Below are 20092 nucleotides of genomic sequence, written 5' to 3'. Positions count from 1 at the left end.
AGCTGATTTATTTGAGCATGCATGCGAGAGTCCTTCTTTCCAATCAATGGTCACAGTAGCCATATTTAAACTTTCGCTTAGAGGAAGCTGTGTATCACAAGACAGAGTTCCTGGGAACATGTTATTCCAGCTAACCCAATTAACAATTGTAAAATTCAATCAACAAAACAGAGTTTCAGTGGCCATATTGTTTCAGCTAACCCAATTAATCTTGACCCAATTAATGGCCACATGGGGATTCCCAATTTACTACTTATATTGCTAGTGTATTGTGCAAATTATATTGAATTGTGGCAATTTCATTCATTTCTGTGTTAATGGGAGGTAGGGACTCACCAAGAACAGCCCAATGATCCAAAGAGCTTCATGAATACTGAACACATTTTGAACTGACCCTCATACAGAGAAACGTCAATTCACTGGCAGACAGATTCTTATTTGGAATATCAAAAAGCGATAGCTTTGCTATTTGAATAGCAATGTTAAACATCTTCAACAAGGGTTGTAAGTTCTGTTGGGTCATGAGGACTCGAATCATCAACTGTGCTCTTCTCTGCCGATGCTGCCAGAACTGCTGAGTTTTTCCAGGTATTTTTGTTTCTGTTTTTGTTTTGGATTTCCAGCATCCGCAGTTTTTTGTTTTTATATTTATATATATAAGGGTTGTAAGTGACTAAGCTAAAATTATACATTAATTGGCTGTGATACATTGGACTAATACGTCAAAAATTATTTATCTCTAGAGTGCTCAAAGGGTTGTAGTGTTCAGACCACTTTTCTTGCAGACAGAGTTTAGCCATGGTCAGCCTGCTAACACTCACCATCAAGGACCACACCTCAATCTGCAGCTAGGCAAGGCACCCAAGGACCAATGGAATTGCACCCCATGAAATTAAATGCTTTCAAATGCAAAGAAAAGGAAAAAGAAAAATTAGCTATAGGGGAAAAATATTAAACCATTAACTACTTTTCATTTCAGTGTACAACGTACATTTAATAAAACAAGGCCAGTGCAGCTGACCAGAGAAAACTTGGGAGAAACACTGAAAAATTACCTTAAGGAGTGTTCAAATTATAGTAAATGAACAAATAATCTGATTATGTCACTTTTTTATTAGATTAGGAGACAATGGAAAATGTACATTTCTTTTCCTTTGTAATTGGAACTATTAAAAATACAGTGCATTCACAGGAAGCAATATTACAAAAATTGCAATGTTAGACATTACACAATAGCTACCCATCATTTGGGACATTTTAAACTCATCAATATACATTTACACTTCCAGAAGACAAATGCTGAGCACACAAATAATAACTGTTTAAAACTGCCTGTAAAATCTGGTGGTTACCATGCTAATGAGGCACCTTAACACGCAAGTGCTACATTTATTGTAAATTTGGTGCTTATTTAAACTTCATGCAAATAACGTAACTTAACATTAACAAGCATGCTTCACAGTATAACTAACAGAAATAAATCAATATTTGTATGTAGATATAATTAAAAAAAAGAAATTTCTTCAAGTTTAGAAAAAATGTAAACTATTTGCTTTTATACGCAGCAGTCCACAAAGTAAATTCATTACAAATTACATGAAAGCTTTGGGAAAGTTACATAAATAAAAGGGACCAAGGAGGTAGAAATAAAAGTATAAGTGATTCATGGTATCCCCTCAACTGCTCAAAGTTAGTTTTAGCGGTGGAGGTCGCTAACAGCTAGGATAGATCCAGATCTCTATCTAAGAATTTGTCAGAAAAAGTGCTTCATCTGTAACATTCTGGTATAATTACAAAGGACTAAGACCCTCAAGAAATAGCAAGAAAGCAGATTATTTTATTGTTAGAAAGTTCATCAGAAAAGTCAAATTTGGAAAAATATTTAGAATATAAAGGAAATTATATGCTACTGTATACCACCTTCAGTCGATATACTTGTGTCCAGAAACTAAGCATGCCGTCAGATTTTCATTATTTGCAATCATTTGTACGAATCTAACTGTATGTTTAGCATAGCTTCAACAAATGCATAGCTTGACTTAAAAGAGTTTTGTTGCAAAGAACATTTCCAATAACATCTTAGAACCACTCCAAAGCAAATATTTTCTACAGTAAACACATTGGAATGATTCAAGTTTTTCTCATATCACTAACAGCCCTGATGTTGGCAGGGTGGGAGGGCAACTGTCTGCAGGAAGACAAATTGAATTATAATAAGTACAGGACCATGATCAGAGGCTAAAGATAACCTGGGCAAAAAAACACCTTATGCTGGCCTGATTAACATACATCGCTAAGAATGAGCTTGTGTAAAGATTAAAAACAGGCACCACCTCAAATCAGTAGTCCATGTAACAATTTAGATACTGGTGGCTGTTCACTTTCTAGAAGAGTAATTTACTTTGAATTTGCTCTAGAAATAAACTAAGCCTCAATGATGGCTGTCCTGAACTATTAAATTATAAATCATTAGTCAACGTCCAGATCACTATCATCACTACGAGACACCGAAGCACTCTGTATGGATGTGGGTGACACCATATCTTTCTCTGGCAGTACACCATACTCACGCAAAAACGCCTCCAAATCCACTGCAAAAAAGTCATATCCAAGTTGGTCAGTGATGCGTACAAAGTTGCCAATCAAATCTCCACATTTGTAGACTAGCAGAGCAGGTAAGGCATTACCAGTGAATCTTGCACTGGCTCCAATTACAGAACTGCGGACTTTGCAGAATTTCACAACTGGATATTCTGTGGCCAGACAGATCAGACACCCATTCATGGCTTCACATCCAGGCTGGTCATCTTCATAGATATGCACCATTATGAGAGTATTCTTTTCCTCTTTGTCGATTGTGTCTAGGAAGGCTTGTGAGCTGTCCAGTTCATAGATCTCTTCAAAACGCTTTCCGCTGTACAGATGTTCCCTCATTTCCTCCATTCGCTGCTTCCTGTACTGCTCCAAAAACTCTTCATCGTCCTTTTCATGTAACATGTTGCATTCTTTCATCGTCATCTACAACATAAAAATCAACAAAAAAAAGGTTAGATTTGAATGTGTACACTGCTAAACAAATTCAGGTGAATGCAATACATATTTCTCACTAAGTTTAGTTACTTTATATGGTTCCAACAATACTAGCATTAATGTTCAGAACTATTACCTACAATTCGCACACGAGGAACTTAAAAATTAAAAAATATTTTATGAACTGAAAAGTTTCTCTTGCCACTGGATGCACTTTACTTCAGTCAAGTTAATCTAACATTTAAAATGGAATTATGTAGTATAACCTATTTTAATCAGATTTTTTGCACACGGTGATCTTCCACAATTAACATTTCGTTTTGGCAAAATTTCTGCACATTTATGCTTCAGGGCTTCCATCCAATTCTAATTGTTGTATTTGATATTTCCGCAGCCCTGTGTTTCCTCATTGACAAGTTACACCTCAAACATTAACCTTTCCATTGATTTTGTCCTGGAGCACTTGCTGCTTCTGCTGGTCTTTCTCTTCATCCAAACGAGACCTACAACTCATTGAGAGTTTCTTGATGAGTCGGCGCACCTCCCGGCGCTGCTCTGCACGCTGCTCTGTTTCAAGCTGCTTGAACCGACGCCAGTCGTTTATCACTCCTTTAGGGCCTGCACAAGGGGCAACCAATACAATGGTGATTAACAAAATAAAAGCAACTGCTGGACAGTAAGTCTGAGACAAATGTTACAGAACGTAACCTTCATAATTTATGAAATGTATAATATGCATTCTGTGTTGAATGCTTCTCTATTATTACAGGAGGTTAATGAATCCTTTTCACAAGTAGCTTTGAAAATTCATTTTAACTTAATATCTAATTGAAGTCCATTACAAATTATAATACAAGCACGTTTTAATAAACTCTTGAGTTGTCCATTTCATTAATTTGTAAATTTATTCTCTCTTATCAAAATAAACTCAGCCTGGTGCATTTCAATGAGAAACAATGAACTACAGTGGTATCCAATAATGACATGTTTTTGTTGATACTTATTTATTATTTGACTATAGAATCAAGAACACTCAAAATTAATGAAATCTGTATTTTAAAACATGCTACATTTAATCAAATACAAAACAAACATACAATGTTTTTGATTAATAATGCAAAATTTGTTTTGACTGTGGACATAAGAAGTTCATGTTGGTATACTGTATTTAATTGATCAAATTCTATATCAACAATAAATGATGCGATAGGAAGGATTTCAGAGTTTCAAAGCTATGAGCAGGTACCTTTGGCGTTTGCAGTACTAGGAAACCATCAAAGTTATTTACAATAAAACTTGTGGATGACTTGCACTGTAGAGTTTGTCAACTTAAAGAAACATGTTTGATCAACATCGGATCTGCAGTATTAGTGCAGTGCTTTTAGCTGAATTTTATTTTAAAAGTGATGTTAGATGCTAGATCTCGTTCACTAGATGCAGTTCAACTCTACCTTAGAAGTTATTCTATTTATCAGAGGAGAGACCAATTTAAGGACGTATTCTCCTAATTAGCCCTACACTTTCTGCAGTGCTAACTGCAACCAGCCAAAGCAAATCTTTTAATCTTTAAAGCTACAGAAGTTGAGACAGAGATCATTGCAACTTTTGAAGGAATAGATAAATCTTTGAAGCTAAGGAAGGTACAGAACTTACAGAGAGAGCACAAGAGGAGCCAGGTCTGAATGCACACAAACAGGTTCCTGCGCCACCAACCCCCTCATCTTCAGTTACTAACCAAAGTCAGGAATAAAATTCTTTGTAACACCAACCATGACATGTTATCCTTACTCGAGCTTCTAGTAATTTTTGGCACTCCACCACAGTGTCCTCCTCACCTCTCCTCTGTTGTTCAGCTCAGTGGGGCCTTTGTTTGGTTCCAGTTTTAACTATTGAATCATAGCCAGAGCTTTTCTACCAATTGCTTCTCTTCCCATCCCTGCACTATCACCTCCAGAATCCCAGAGAGATCGACCCTTAACACACATCCCCTCCGCATCTGCATTCTACCCTTTGTGACAACATTTGCAGATATGGTTCCAGCTTCAGTTTGTAAACTGATATAAACATCTACTTCCCCTCAAACTCTCCAACAACTTTCTGCTGCCAAGATTACTTGATCAACACTTAGTCTTGGTTGAGCTGCAAGTTCTTCTAATTAAATAATTAGCAAGACCAAAGCCATCATTCAGCAAAAAAAAATGTGCACCCTGGCCATAGGCTATCTTGCTCTCCCTAGCACTATCACACACTGACCCTGAGCCCTTTCCTGGCCTATTTTCATGCAACATCACCTACCTTCCACCCGGGTACAGTCAATCTGTTGCTGAAACCCTGATAATTAGCTTTGTAATCTCGAGGTCCAATGACTCTTCTGGTTGGCCTCCCATTCTTCACTATCATGAAACTTCAAGCCATCCAACACTGCATTCTATCCCATACCAGGTCTCATTCACCTGACACTTCTATCTATGCTAACCCATGCGCGCTCACAGTCGCAATGCCTCAAATTTAAATTTTGCCATGGTGCTAACCTTTCTCTCTCTCCCTAACCTCAGCCAGCACAGCAACCACACCCCCTTCACCCAACCTGAAATTGTCTTTTTCTTTGCATCAATCTCTTCTGCATTCCCTCCTGCTTTTTACACCACCAATAGTTGGACTTTCAACCACTCAATTGCAATATCTGAAATTCCTCCCTAACCCTTTTGCTCCTACGTCTTTGACCAAGTTTTAAAGTCACACTTCCTTCTATGACTTGAGGCATTATATGTTAAATAAACAATATTGATGTTGAGATACTCAGGAACACGATAAGGATAAAATTACAAGCGAAATTCAATTGCAAAGCACTAGCAGAGACAAATGGAATAAATTCAAATTTGCTTTCTTAGGATGGAGGATAGATGGTGAAAGGTTTCCAGTTTGTTATATGCAGCAAAAGCGTACACACATTCTGTATATTCATGTTTACCACTTTGCTACAATTAGTGAAAGGAGGAAATCTTGGCCTAGAAATTTAACAATTTGTTTTAAATAATTACTGAAGGATTGACAATCATGATTAAACACTCTATTGAATATAATCTGGTATCACCAATTTTTGGTTTTAATCTTGCTGTAGGAGAAATAAAATGTTTGAAATGAGTCCTTCAACCAAAAAGTCGTAAATATTTTGTTCGCAAATATTTCCTGCTTTCCACTGAAATTTCTCATCAAGTACCTGTGTTGACAGCACTACGTTCTCGCACTTCTGCACCCACAGAAATTCCAGAATTTTTGATGCTCTTATGTTCATTCTCATCACGGTCACTGTCTTCATCCTCACTGCTGCTGTAATAGTACTGGAGCTTTTCTCCAAGGATCTTATCGTCCAAAGTAGTCATTGTAACCAGTGATTCAAACCAACAAAGTCAAAAATTTACTGGAAAAGAAAATCAGAGATTAGACCATAATGTTAACAGAGGTTACAAGTGTGTTAAAAAAACTAATACTCCAGCACCTTCCTGATATGTCAATAACTTGCTTCAACATTAAAAAGGCATTTATTATCTAGTAATTCCAATTCAATTTAACTCCACTTTATTATCTTTTTGGAAATTCATTTTGGGTAACTTTTTTTTAGTTTTAAACTTGTGCTCTTTACCAGGCTCAGTTTAATAATTCAATTTTGCCAGGTTAAAGTGATTGCTGTTAGCAGCCAGCAATAATCTTTCATATTAAAACTGAATAGCAGTGGTAATATTTTCATGTGGGAATTAGGGAGTTTGAGTGTTCACTGTTTAAAGTATTGTGTGTTGTAATTATACCAAGTTGAGTCCTCTAAAGAAACTTGGCAAATATTGAAAACTACTGTAAACGTGCTAGTTTCCACAAACAGGATTGCAGAAGATTAAGACAAGAATGTTTTTGTTCATGCTTGCACATGCTCCACATTTCAAATTTATCTTATAAATCATTTTCACTGTTAACTATGATTGCAAAATAATAATAAAACTAAGTTTACATCTTTGCTCTCAATATATCACCCCTATAAACCACAATTTTGAATCAAAATGATTTCTGGAAGCGTTTCTCAATGCCCTCAATAAGAGATCCAATTAAGTTGCATTTCCTAGTGGCCAGAAGGTACTATGAACATACAAAGAAATCACAGACACAGGAGGTGGCCACTCGGCCTATAGTGTCCATATCATCGAAGAGATTACCCAGCTTAACCCAATTTTTCTGCATGAAGTCTGCAGCCTTGCAAGTCACTGCTCTTCAAGTAGACATCCAAGTACTTTTTAAATGTAATGTGAGTTTCTGCCTCCATCACCCTTTCAGGCCGGGAGTTCTTGGTCTCTACCACATTTTGGGTGAAGTTTCCTCGTCTCTGCTCTAATCACTTCTCCCAATTACTTTAAATCTGGCTTTTCACTCCTCTGCCAAGACTAACAGGTCATCCCTATTTACTCTCTAAAGTCCGTCATAATTTTGTGCATTTCAATTAAGTCAGCTCTCAGCCTCCACTGTTCCAAGGAAAACAAGGCCAGCATATCCAATTTTTCTTCATAGCTAAAAATCTTCCAGTCCTGGAAAAATCCTAGTAAATAATGTGGTATAATACACCAAAGTGTACAGCTAAATAACGCTCATACCAACAGAACATGCTTCAAATACAACATCTGTTCTTCAGCAAGCACACAATTAAGCAGAATCCACACAAAAGTGATTGCTACAGATTGTAGAAAAGTTAACTATATATTGACCAACGATAAGGCATGCGGTTTTATAGGATCATGGCTTTTAGAAGAGGTGCTGTGCAACCAAATTTTGCATTTGCTTGTTATGCTTCTGCAAGATTCCCAAAGGAAATGACAAACCTACCTGCCTACAACACTGAGGTAAAGGTAAATAGAATAATGGCAATTGAGTACAGCCCCTAGCTGCGGACTCATCTTTCCCATTCTGCTCTCACCTCAAAACACACCAAAACTGGGATCTCCCTGACCAATGCCAGTCAATAGGCCTTTTCCTTTTCTTTCACAAATGTTTTAAAATTAAAGCATTAATATAGCTTGCCCAACTCACAAGCAGGTCACCACAAAACCCTTGTGTAACGCTAAATAATTCAAAACACAAACTGGAGGCAGGATACTTGCCATTTAGTTGATAATGCAACGTCCAATTCGAAACGGAAACACGGGGTAGAGCTTCCAATCAGCTGCGTGTTTTTTTAATGCAATTCGTTCAAGATCAGCATAAAATTCTACATTCATTGCGTGAGTTAAGTGTAAGTTACATTCAGTGCAAGCTGATTTTCTGTAATCTTCTGCACTCGTTCAAAGCAACATCACATTAGAAGCTGGCTCCACCCACCAAACCAACCATGCCCCAGAATGAATCAATCACCACTGCAAGTTCCTGCTAAATCCAGCATTTGCAGGCCTGCAAGGAGGGTTTAAAAATTAAGCTTCCTTTTGGGTGCAAGGTCATTAGCAAGCATGTTCTAAATTCTAAAAGCTTTTGAACGTATATTCTTTAAGTTTACTAAAAAAACTGACTATGGTACACCACAATGTAATTAGCAAATTTGCTCTGTATAGTTTTAAAAAGTCACTTTCAGTCATTTAAAACAAGGTTACTCACAGATGGTGGATTGACACTGATTAAAAATGTTTATTTTCTGTGACAAACCCATTTCAACTGCACTAACTAAACTTTATCAAGTTATCCCTCTTAAATATAATCAATGAATATTTTTTAAAGCAAAATTTGATTTTTTTTTTTAAAAAATGCTTAATTACATTGGTTCATGGCAGATTTTATATTTAGCAATACGCAAACAAGTTTTCACAAATACTCAAATAAAAACACTGCTCAAAATGGGCTCAAATGCCAATTGAACCCAAAATGAATAATCTATTACATAGGTTACTTCATGACTATCAACTGTCCCAACTCACAAGAAAATCACAGCACACGTTAATAACAAAAAACTGCGGATGCTGGAAATCCAAAACAAAAACAGAATTACTTGGAAAAACTCAGCAGGTCTGGCAGCATCGGCGGAGAAGAAGAGTTGACGTTTCGAGTCCTCATTACCCTTCAACAGAAGTTCTGTTGAAGGGTCATGATGACTCAAAACGTCAACTCTTTTCTTCTCCGCCGATGCTGCCAGACCTGATTTTTTCCAGGTAGCACATGTTAAATATGTGTGTATGATTTTAGTTTCACATTTTTGCAATGCCATTCATCCAAAGGTTTTCAGATAAAGGGTGATGCATTTAGGTGAGAATAATTGATGCCAGCATCATTTGACCATTTATGATGACTGATAGGAGTTATGCAAAAATGAACACTATATTCACAAAAACAAAAAAGATTTTGTCATCATTCTCCTCTCTGCCAGTCGGCACTTATGGACAGACTCACACCTGGAACCATCTTGAACCTTATAATCTTACCACACCAGGTGATGTATTTATTCTCAAAATCATTTACGTTTATAGCTTATGTTTAGTCATTCAGTCCAGGTACACTATTACATGTGCAGAGTTCATGAAAGCACACTGAACAACAGCCACAGCTCTCCTACTATACAGGCATCACTTGTGGCTTCAGACACCCAAAAGCTATTACACTTAGTAAACATGTCCATATTTGTAAACGTTCAGTTAAGTCCTATATCTGGAATAACATATTCGTAATTCATAATGGAAATATAGTAATGACTTTAGAATAGACATTGAATTACATCTCTGCTCCCTAGCCCAATTATTTCCCATCCTCTAACCGCAATTCATAGTATCATTCTTGGTTCAGTGATAGCAAACTTGTAACCGAGTCAGAAAAGCATGGGTTTTAGCTCACTCCCGCGACTTGAATACATAATCCAGGCTGTCACTTTGGTGCAGTACTGAAGGAGCACTGCAATGTCAGGGGTGTCATTTGGATAAGATGTTAATCTGAGATTGCCTCTGCTCTCAGAGGGAGATCTTTTGGCAGTATTGGAAGAGCAGAGAGTTCTTCCGCTATCCTAGCCAACATTATCCTTCAACTAAAACATGATCAATGTAGATTATCTGGTCACTTATGGCACTGTTGCTTGTAGGTCTTTGCTATGCATAAACTGACTGCCACAGTTCTTAATGACTAGGCTTTAAAAGTAATTAGTTTCTTTGCCAGTGCAAGCTCAACTATTTTAAATATGAGGTGACAAGGTGTCAGGGAAATGATCATGTCTGGAGACTCAGGAAGATTCCTCTGTGCAGCTGCGGTGCCATTCAAGATATTGTGCATCAACTAAACGGCTGCTCAAGCTGGGGGGCTGTGCTTTCCAGACTTCACAGTGTTGGCCGCAAGGCTACTGAATGGCTAAAACATGCATGATAAATAAACTATCCACTTTGAAACAAGTGGAATGCAAACTATAAAATAAATGAATAAAGTAGTTTGGTTTTTGAATTTCATTCTAATCCTTTTCTACAATTGTGCAGCTTCTAATAGAGGATTGCTTTCCAAGTGGAAGACTCTTATTAACTTCTGACTATTGCTCTGTCTGCAGCAGACAAGGATCTGCCACTTCCCAGGATATATCAAACAGGCTAAACAGATCAAAAACGTGACTGAAAATTATAAAGAAGTTAGGACATATCGCTAATAAATGTATATAGTACTACATTACTACCATTTGTATAATTGCCAGTTTCAGAAGGTACAGCAACACCTGCTCAATGTATACCGGTACAGTAATTTTGTTGTAAAAACCCTCAAAGTGTGGCATCAAAAGGAAGGATTAACATCCATCACTCAGTTATATAACCTCAGATGAGCAAACACTAACCTAACAAAAAACAAAAACAGAATTACCTGGAAAAACTCAGCAGGTCTGGCAGCATCGGCGGAGAAGAAAAGAGTTGACGTTTCGAGTCCTCATGACCCTTCGACAGAACTCGCCTAACAATCCAACCTGTCCAAACACAAAATCATCTATACAGCTTTCCTTCAGTGTCAAGCATAACAAGTGCATTACTGATCTCAAACTGTAGTTTGCAACTAGTAATCTAATAACAGTGTATTACTGGTCAAGAAGTAACCTTTTTTTTTAAAAAAGTCCACAAACGGCAAACATTTTAAAATCTTTTCCACAGTACCTGGTCAAAAAAACAAAAGCCATTCCATACCTGTTCTCAATTGCCACCACACTTGCTGTGGTAGCTCAGTGAAATCAGAAGCAAAGCAAGTAAGACTGAGGTAAACGCCTGACATTCAATCACAAAACAACCTGGTTAGGAGTCAACTGAGTAACCACTTGAGAGATTAGCTAACCATTTTTTTCAAATCTACAGAACTCTAATTGGAGCACCAATGACAAAAACACATGACTGTTCACATCCTATAAATAAAACATTTCCAGATTTTTTGTTTTGATGGAAAATATTTAAATACAGATGTGCACACATCTGTAACAGATGCAGTGAATTGGAACATGAATGACACAATGCAAATCAATGGGCTAGAGCTTAATTTCAAACACTCAACACTTAAATACTGCCATAAACAAATGTTTGCTAAAAAACAACTTATCTTTACACAAAGCACCTGCAAACCTTTGTTGGGACTATAATGAAGGTGAACTATACAAAAAAATTGAATAAATCTCAGCATACATTTCAGTGTTAATGTAAGTCTTGTTCCAAATGCTTAAACAGAAGATACAGTATAACCAGATAACTAGGCAAACAATCAGCAAGCAGAAAACCTCATTTGCTCTCTATGTGTATAGTAATCCTAGAAGATAGGTTCATAATCTTCAACAGCCATCTTTACAGCAGAGTCAATTCCATATCTAAATATACACAGCAGAAATTCCTGATGTACACACTAGCCTTTAACTTCAGGAATATGAAAATATAGACACTGTCATCCTGTGCCCATCTTTATTGGCCTATTGCATGTCAACAAAGCTGGAAGGCTAAGTGGGATGTCAAAAGGAAAGATAAACATTCCTAAATTTAATCATTCTTCCAGCATTGGCAACAGCTTCATCTCTTTACCTGAAAACAAATGAGTTTCAGCAGTAAAGTGTACAGAGTACAGAAATGCATAGAATGAAATGATGATTTGGAATACATTAAAAGATTGAAATTGTTATAGGCTTGGATTAAAGGCTGCACCATCATTAAAACCACCATGGGGTTAAATTCAAACTGTACACAACAGCTGGTGCAGTCGATTTTACCATTATTGGGATAGTGGTCGAGGGACAATTTTACAACTTGGCTGATATATTTCCATCAGCAGACTGATTATCCTAAAACCAGAATACTCTAGATTTGCCATTTACTCTGAGAAACAACATGATTGCAATTATACCCAGGTAGGGGGAGAGACAGCTGTTCACATAAATGGTTTGCAGGCCTAAAGTCACAGAACAACTTTTTAAAGACATGCTATATGAAACTATAAGACAGAAGCAACACAAAAGAAACAAGATATGAAGGAAAACTCCAATTACATTTCTTAAGCTTGAAATTACAATGAAAGTTAGCAAACATATTAAATTCCTCTGTCCATTATTTTACCAGCAGCATTAACAAATTTTTATTTTAAAGATCAACATTAGAGTACTAGAGGAATTGCACATACGCGCTAATGTTTTCACAGCAAGTTTCAGCAGTCTGGTCTCCTCTCCTCACTGTCCCTAAAATGTTTTCTCCAAACCCCACAAGGGCAGTGGTACAGTTCAACAAAAAAAATGACAAGCATTTTCAAAACACATCAGCACTTGGAGAGAGACTATACTTTAATTTGTCAGAATGAAATTAGGGGATAGCAGCATAATCCCTTCCATCAAGTAAACCATATCCTTTGACGAATGGGCAGGATTAAAAACAGCCTGGCAAAATATTTCAATAACCCAAGCGATCTCTTCTGGAAATTTACAGTGCAGTTGAACACCAAGAATTGTAAACATTCAAAACAATTAAGAAAAACTCTATATAATCTACCTAAAAATCCTCATATTTATGAACTAGTGTTCCTCTTATTCAAACTAAGAGAATGATGGAACATTTAGAAATTATGCATTTATGCTGACAATTAGTACAGTGTTTTAGTGTAGGACAACTTGTCAGTTCTAGGTTTGAACGTAAACTGTGACCCTTGATCACCGATAATGTACACAGGAGAACCCGGCAAAATAAGCTTTTAAATTAAAATAGTTATTCCTTCTCAACTGACAATTACAACCACAATCTTGTGTCATCTTAAAACCATAAAATGACAAATAGACATCCAAATTATCTAGAAAAATTGTGTAGAGGTTAAGTAACAAAAATCTCCAATTATAGAACATAACAGGGATACGCAGAGAAAAAAAAATCAAAACACAAAATCTCTCTGGGAGTGTTGTTGAGGGTGTGCAACACTCTCAGGGTTTGGATGATATTCATCCAAACCCCATGTGTCTTGCAATCTTGTGACATGTTTAATGTTATTCTCTGTGCAATTGAGAAAAGGTAAATGATGATACTTGTTTATTATTTCATTGACACACACTGTGACTTTATTATTTTTAATATTCAAAAACATCTTCCTCCCCTTCCTTCACACACCACACACCCCTCTTCAGGACTGTATTTTAATTTTTGATTAATTAATTTGTAAACATTGAACTTGCCATTCTAAAGGGGAAATTCTAAAGTTTCATAAAATTGTTTTTTTATGATTCATGTTTCTTAAGGGAGAGGATTGCAGAGGAGACATTTTTCAATTATCCTGAAAGAAGTCAATACGGAAGCATTTTGTATTCTGCTCATTGCAATCTAAAACATGTAAATTTAATTTCTGCTAGCTAATGTTATCACTATATAGGAGCTACAAGCAATTTCACTTTGCACCAATGAGTGAAGCAAGTTTCCCTGGAGGAAAGCACTTCACACTGACATCTTGTGTGTGGTGCAAATGCTACCTTAAATTGGGAGGTATTTCCTGATTTAATGGAGCGATCAAGCTATTCAGAGATAAAGTCAAGCCAAATTACTGTACTATCTATTTGGAGCTGGTCTGACAGCAGTACCTACTTTGACACCAGTGAGAGTGGGAACGTGTCATGCACTCTATTCTTGATCATTCATTTTGTAGCTTAAAAAATGTGCAGTTCTTTGAATTAAAATATACTATGTTACAGAAAGGTGGAAATTTAGTCTAAAAAATATCAAATGATCAGATACTGTAAATTAAGCAATTCTGAATTAAAAGACAGTAGACTGCATTGGCCCAACTGCAACACCCTGGCTCATGCTGAGTTATTTGCATGTGTACTTCAAACGTTTAGGAGTGTCATTTGGCAGCCTCCTATTTTCAAAGAAATGTTTATTATCGAAGTGCCAACAAGACAGTCAGCTCTTAACCAATACTGAAAAAGGTATCCCAATAAATCAGCAGATTATTCAAAATCCAAGTTCAAAACATTGACTGACTGTTTTAAGAACATAAGTAGGCCATTCAGCTCTTTGAGCTTATTCCACCATTCAACAAGATCGTGGCTGATCTGGTTGCAGTCTCAGCTCCATTTTCCTGTCTGCCCTGGATGGCACTTGCCTCCTTTTTTTATTAAAAATCTGTCTAACTCTTCCTTGAATAAATTCAATGACCCGGCCTCCACTGCTTTCTAAGGAAGAGAATTCCACATATTAATGACCCTCAAAGAGAAAAAAGAAATTTCCTCATCTCCAACATAAAAAGGAGGCCACTTATTCTTAAGCTGCCTTCCCAGTTCTAGTCTCCCACGCAAGTGGAAAAATCCTCCTGGTATGTATATTTTTTTACTATTTAAAGCAAATACAGTACAAGATTACATTATCAAGGTGTTGCCGACCACTTTGGATATTAAACCAGAGTGCAAAAATTTATTATAAATTGTAATCCTGCTACATATTTTACAATGATTCAATAATTTTTGTGTTGTGTCAATGTAAAATCTACAGTATAACTGACCCAGTTATACAAAATGAATAACACATAGGACTGAACCAAGCTGCTATTCACCAGCACTGCGCCTGTCACTCTTCATTTGGTCAGAAAAGTGCTACCAAGAAAACATGTCCTGCCATTAGGATGAAAATTGGTTCAGAAGTCATGTCAGATGTAAGGATTTGGACAAGAGGCAGGGGAGATGTCAATAAGAACATTTTTTTTTTTTACACAAAGAGTGGTTTTGACCTGGAACTCACTGCCTATGAGAAGGGTGGAAGCAAAGGCAATCAATAATTTCAAAAGAAAATTGGATGGGCACTTAGGGAAATAAATTTACAGGGCTACAGGGGTATAACAGGGGAGTGGGACTGACTGGATTGCTCTACAGGAGAGCCAGTATGGACTCGATGGGCTAAATGCTCTCCTTCTATGCCATAATGACTATGGAATGACTGAGTGCTAAAAGAAAGCGCATTGATAGGCTGTGGATATATTTGAACTTTGCTCTCATGCTTTATAACGCAGTTGGATCCCACAACATATTACTTCCTCACCACATACTGTATAAAAAAAACAGGCTGGGAGTAACAGCTGGAGATTACAGGGGTAGGTTTATTCCAGTTTCAACAAGGTTTGATATTCTCAGCTGGTGTTTGGACTAAACCAATAAACAACAAGCAACAAAAACAAAACATTACACATATTTATTACAACAAAATTTATATTAATTTTTACAGTAAGGTCATTCCTTGGGTTATATAGTTAGGGTTACTGCCTGTCACTTAAGCACAAAAACAAAAGGTGGTTAGGGGAAGGAGTCTGATCATGGTTGGACTTATCATTTAGCCAGCTGCAAAGTGCTTTGGGATATCCTGAGGTTGTGAGTGGCGCTGTACAAATTAAAGTCTTCCCTTTAATCTTTCTGCTGTTCTTTGTCTATATCTTATCTACTCTTCTACTCGCCATTACTCTTCCTTCCTATTACTCTCTCCCACCATTCCCCACGTTGGCTATAATTAAGAGTCCATTTAAAAACCACACACAAGTTAAATATATTTCCGCAAGTCATGGCATAAACAGCAACATTTGCAGATATTGTTCTTCTTGGAGCAAAGGGGGTTGTGGGAAGATTTGATAGAGATGTACAGGTTATGACAGGTTTAGATAAGCTAGACAAAGAAATTTTGTTTTGTTGAACTGATGGTACAAAGACTAGGGGCAGGATCTTCTGTGCGGTGTGCGGGGTGCACACTGACACGTAAAATGATACGCAGTGATGTCGGAACGGGTCCTGTCACGGCGCGTCATTCTGATCTTCCGTTCAGCAGGCACGCACTGGAGTTGGCTGTGCGCACGCCAAACTGACAAAGGCCTGCTAAGGCCATTAATAAAACAATTAACCCAATTGAGAAAGCTGCCTGTCCAACCTTAAGGTTGACGGGCAGGCGAAGAGCCCAGGCGGCCTTTGCATTTTTCATGAAACCTCATCCACGGGCAGGATTAGGTTTCAAGAAGGATTTATTAATGAAATAAAAATGATCAAAATCCATAAATATGTCCCCTCATGTGAGTGTCACATGAGCTGGGACATGTCTGAATAATATTATTTTTTCTTTTTTTCACAACTTTACAACTGCACTTAAATCTCCCTGACGCACGGAGCTGCCTCAGGGAGATGTCTGTGCTCATTCATGCGCATGCGTGAAAGAGCACAGGCCTTGACTCCCCCTCCTCCCACCAACTGCACAGGTAGCGCTAAGCGCTACCGGGCGCCCATCACACTGGGTGAGCCTTAATTGACCACCCACCCACATTAAATGGCAGCACGCAGCTGATCGCGGGCAGCAATCGGCTCCGCACCCACACCTGACTGACGGGGATAAAATTCACCCCTGGAGGACATATATTTAAATTTTTGGGAAAGAGATGCAGGGGGCGGGGTGGTAGCAGTCAGTGGTGGAAAGATATGAGGAAGAGTTTTCTTTACACAGCGAGAGGTGATGGTCTGGAATTTGCTGCTTACAAAATGGTGGCAGCAGAGACAGTCAACAATTGCAAAAGGAAAACAGAACTACCTGGAAAAACTCAGCAGGTCTGGCAGCATCGGCGGAGAAGAAAAGAGTTGCCGTTTCGAGTCCTCATGACCCTTCGACAGAACTGAGTTCTGAGGACTCGAAACGTCAACTCTTTTCTTCTCCGCCGATGCTGCCAGACCTGCTGAGTTTTTCCAGGTAATTCTGTTTTTGTTTTGGATTTCCAGCATCCGCAGTTTTTTTGTTTTTATAATTGCAAAAGGAAGCTGGTCAGGCACTTATGGGAAATAAACTTGAATAGCTATGGGAACAGACGAGGGAATGGGGCTGACCACATCGTTGTACAGAGAGCCAGCACGAACAAGATGGGCCAAATGTCCTTTTATGCTGCAATGACTTATGACTATCCAGTTTGCTGAAAAGCCAAGGACACGACTTCATCGCAAGAGACAGAAAACTAAGACCGAGATAAGAAAGGAACTTCCCAAGCCCCTTGGTGCCCAGTTTACACTGCAGAAATTTCCAGATGGTCCACCTCAGAAAAAAAAACACAAGCAACACGCTTTAATACAAAACAACATTCTCATTCTAGGTTCTGCCTTCTACTATGGGGCAGTGGGAGGGTGAAACAAAAACAAAAACAGAATTACCTGGAAAAACTCAGCAGGTCTGGCAGCATCGGCGGAGAAGAAAAGAGTTGACGTTTCGAGTCCTCATGACCCTTCGACAGAACTTGAGTTCGAGTCCAAGAAAGAGTTGAAATATAAGCTGGTTTAAGGTGTGTGTGTGGGGGGCGGAGAGAGAGAGAGAAAGAGAGAAGTGTTATGGGGGTGTGGTTGTAGGGACAAACAAGCAGTGATAGAAGCAGATCATCAAAAGATGTCAACAACAATAGAACAAAACAACACATAGGTGTTAAAGTTAAAGTTGCTGATATTATTTAAACGAATGTGCTAATTAAGAATGGATGGTAGGGCACTCAAGGTATAGCTCTAGTGGGGGTGGGGAGAGCATAAAAGATTTAAAAAAAAATTTTTTTTTTTAAAAAATAATGGAAATAGGTGGGAAAAGGAAAATCTATATAATTTATTGGAAAAAAAAAGGAAGGGGGAAACAGAAAGGGGGTGGGGATGGGGGAGGGAGCTCACGACCTAAAGTTGTTGAATTCAAAATTCAGTCCGGAAGGCTGTAAAGTGCCTAGTCGGAAGATGAGGTGTTGTTCCTCCAGTTTGCGTTGGGCTTCACTGGAACAATGCAGCAAGCCAAGGACAGACATGTGGGCAAGAGAGCAAGGTGGAGTGTTAAAATGACAAGCGACAGGGAGGTTTGGGTCATTCTTGCAGACAGACCGCAGGTGTTCTGCAAAGCGGTTGCCCAGTTTACGTTTGGTCTCTCCAATGTAGAGGAGACCACATTGGGAGCAACAAATGCAGTAGACTAAGTTGGGGGAAATGCAAGTGAAATGCTGCTTCACTTGAAAGGAGTGTTTGGATCCTTGGACGGTGAGGAGAGAGGAAGTGAAGGGCAGGTGTTGCATCTTTTGCGTGGGCATGGGGTGGTGCCATAGGAGGGGGTTGAGGAGTAGGGGGTGATGGAGGAGTGGACCAGGGTGTCCCGGAGGGAGCGATCCCTACGGAATGCCGATAGGGGGGGTGAAGGGAAGATGTGTTTGGTGGTGGCATCGTGCTGGAGTTGGCGGAAATGGCGGAAGATGATCCTTTGAATGCGGAGGCTGGTGGGGTGATAAGTGAGGACAAGGGGGACCCTATCATGTTTCTGGGAGGGAGGAGAAGGAGTGAGGGCGGATGTGTGGGAGATGGGCTGGACACGGTTGAGGGCCCTGTCAACGACCGTGGGTGGAAAACCTCGGTTAAGGAAGAAGGAGGACATGTCAGAGGAACTGTTTTTGAAGGTAGCATCATCGGAACAGATGCGACGGAGGCGAAGGAACTGAGAGAATGGGATGGAGTCCTTACAGGAAGTGGGGTGTGAGGAGCTGTAGTCGAGGTAGCTGTGGGAGTCGGTGGGCTTGTAATGGATATTGGTGGACAGTCTATCACCAGAGATTGAGACAGAGAGGTCAAGGAAGGGAAGGGAAGTGTCAGAGATGGACCACGTGAAAATGATGGAGGGGTGGAGATTGGAAGCAAAATTAATAAATTTTTCCAAGTCCTGACGAGAGCACGAAGCGGCACCGAAGTAATCATCGATGTACCGGAGAAAGAGTTGTGGAAGGGGGCCGGAGTAGGACTGGAACAAGGAATGTCCCACATACCCCACAGGCCTGACCCCAGCGCCCAAACACCAAGGCCTGGGCAGAGAGGAGGCCCCACCCCGCCCAGGGAGCGCTTTACCAGCGCACCTTCCGCCTGCGGCCACCTGGAGGCGGCTCCCCCGCCGGGTTCCGATCCCGCCCGCCCCCCATTTTAACCGCCGCCGCCGCCGCCGCCGCCGCCGCCTTACCGGCCGCCGCCAGCGCCCACTCTCTGCGACACCCGACCGATCGCTCGCTCGCTCGCTCGCCGGCCGACCGACCGACCCTCACCGCAGGAACGCACACGCAACGCCGGTTGCGACGTCGGCTGATTGACAACCCAATGCGGGCCAATCACAGAACCACGTAATGAGACAGCACCACCCCCCCCCCCCCCTCCCGCCCACCCCCAACCAATCATCCGGCGGGGATATCGATCGGTGTCCCTGACGTCATGGGAGCCGCGCGGGAGGCCCCGGGAAGGTGGGCGGGGCTCCAGGGCAGATGCAGCCAATGGACGCGCGGGACCTGCACCATGAGCCAATAGGAATCTTGCTGAAATTTAGACACACACACACACACACACACACACACCTATTTTTGTTGGATGGTTTTTTTTTTAAGTGGATCCCGCAATGAAATTGTGAATCTCAGATGTGTTTAAATAGGTAGAAAGATCGGCAACGTTTATAGGCACCGAGATTTTAAAATAAATACAAGAATGTTTTCAACTCCTTTGGCATCGAAAGGGTTTGTTTCACTCTGGGCTGAGTTTAGCCTCTTGTGTCAATTAGAGCCAGACAACAACTTGTAT

At 39.5% G+C, this 20092-nt stretch overlaps 1 protein-coding gene across 2 annotated transcripts; it reads right to left on the bottom strand.

The window, feature by feature from the left end:
- Window positions 1-1093: 1093 nt before the first annotated feature.
- On the bottom strand, window positions 1094-19611 carry pdcl (phosducin-like). 2 transcript variants are annotated; one of them, XM_041194564.1, is made up of 4 exons: window positions 19488-19611; window positions 6251-6451; window positions 3467-3648; window positions 1094-3018 (listed from the first exon to the last, which is right to left on the bottom strand). In XM_041194564.1, the coding sequence occupies exons 2-4, from the start codon at window positions 6411-6413 to the stop codon at window positions 2470-2472; spliced, it is 894 nt and encodes a 297-aa protein (XP_041050498.1). In that variant the 5' UTR covers window positions 6414-6451; window positions 19488-19611; the 3' UTR covers window positions 1094-2469. The 2 variants fall into 2 exon arrangements, with proteins under 2 accessions (XP_041050498.1, XP_041050499.1); XM_041194565.1 differs by lacking the exon at window positions 19488-19611 and adding an exon at window positions 10882-10949.
- Window positions 19612-20092: the final 481 nt, after the last annotated feature.

This window comes from Carcharodon carcharias, chromosome 8 (genome assembly GCF_017639515.1).
Source record: "Carcharodon carcharias isolate sCarCar2 chromosome 8, sCarCar2.pri, whole genome shotgun sequence".
NCBI lineage: Eukaryota > Metazoa > Chordata > Chondrichthyes > Lamniformes > Lamnidae > Carcharodon > Carcharodon carcharias.
Note: the sequence above shows the minus strand (reverse complement) of the source record. Positions and strands in the feature narration are given on the sequence as shown.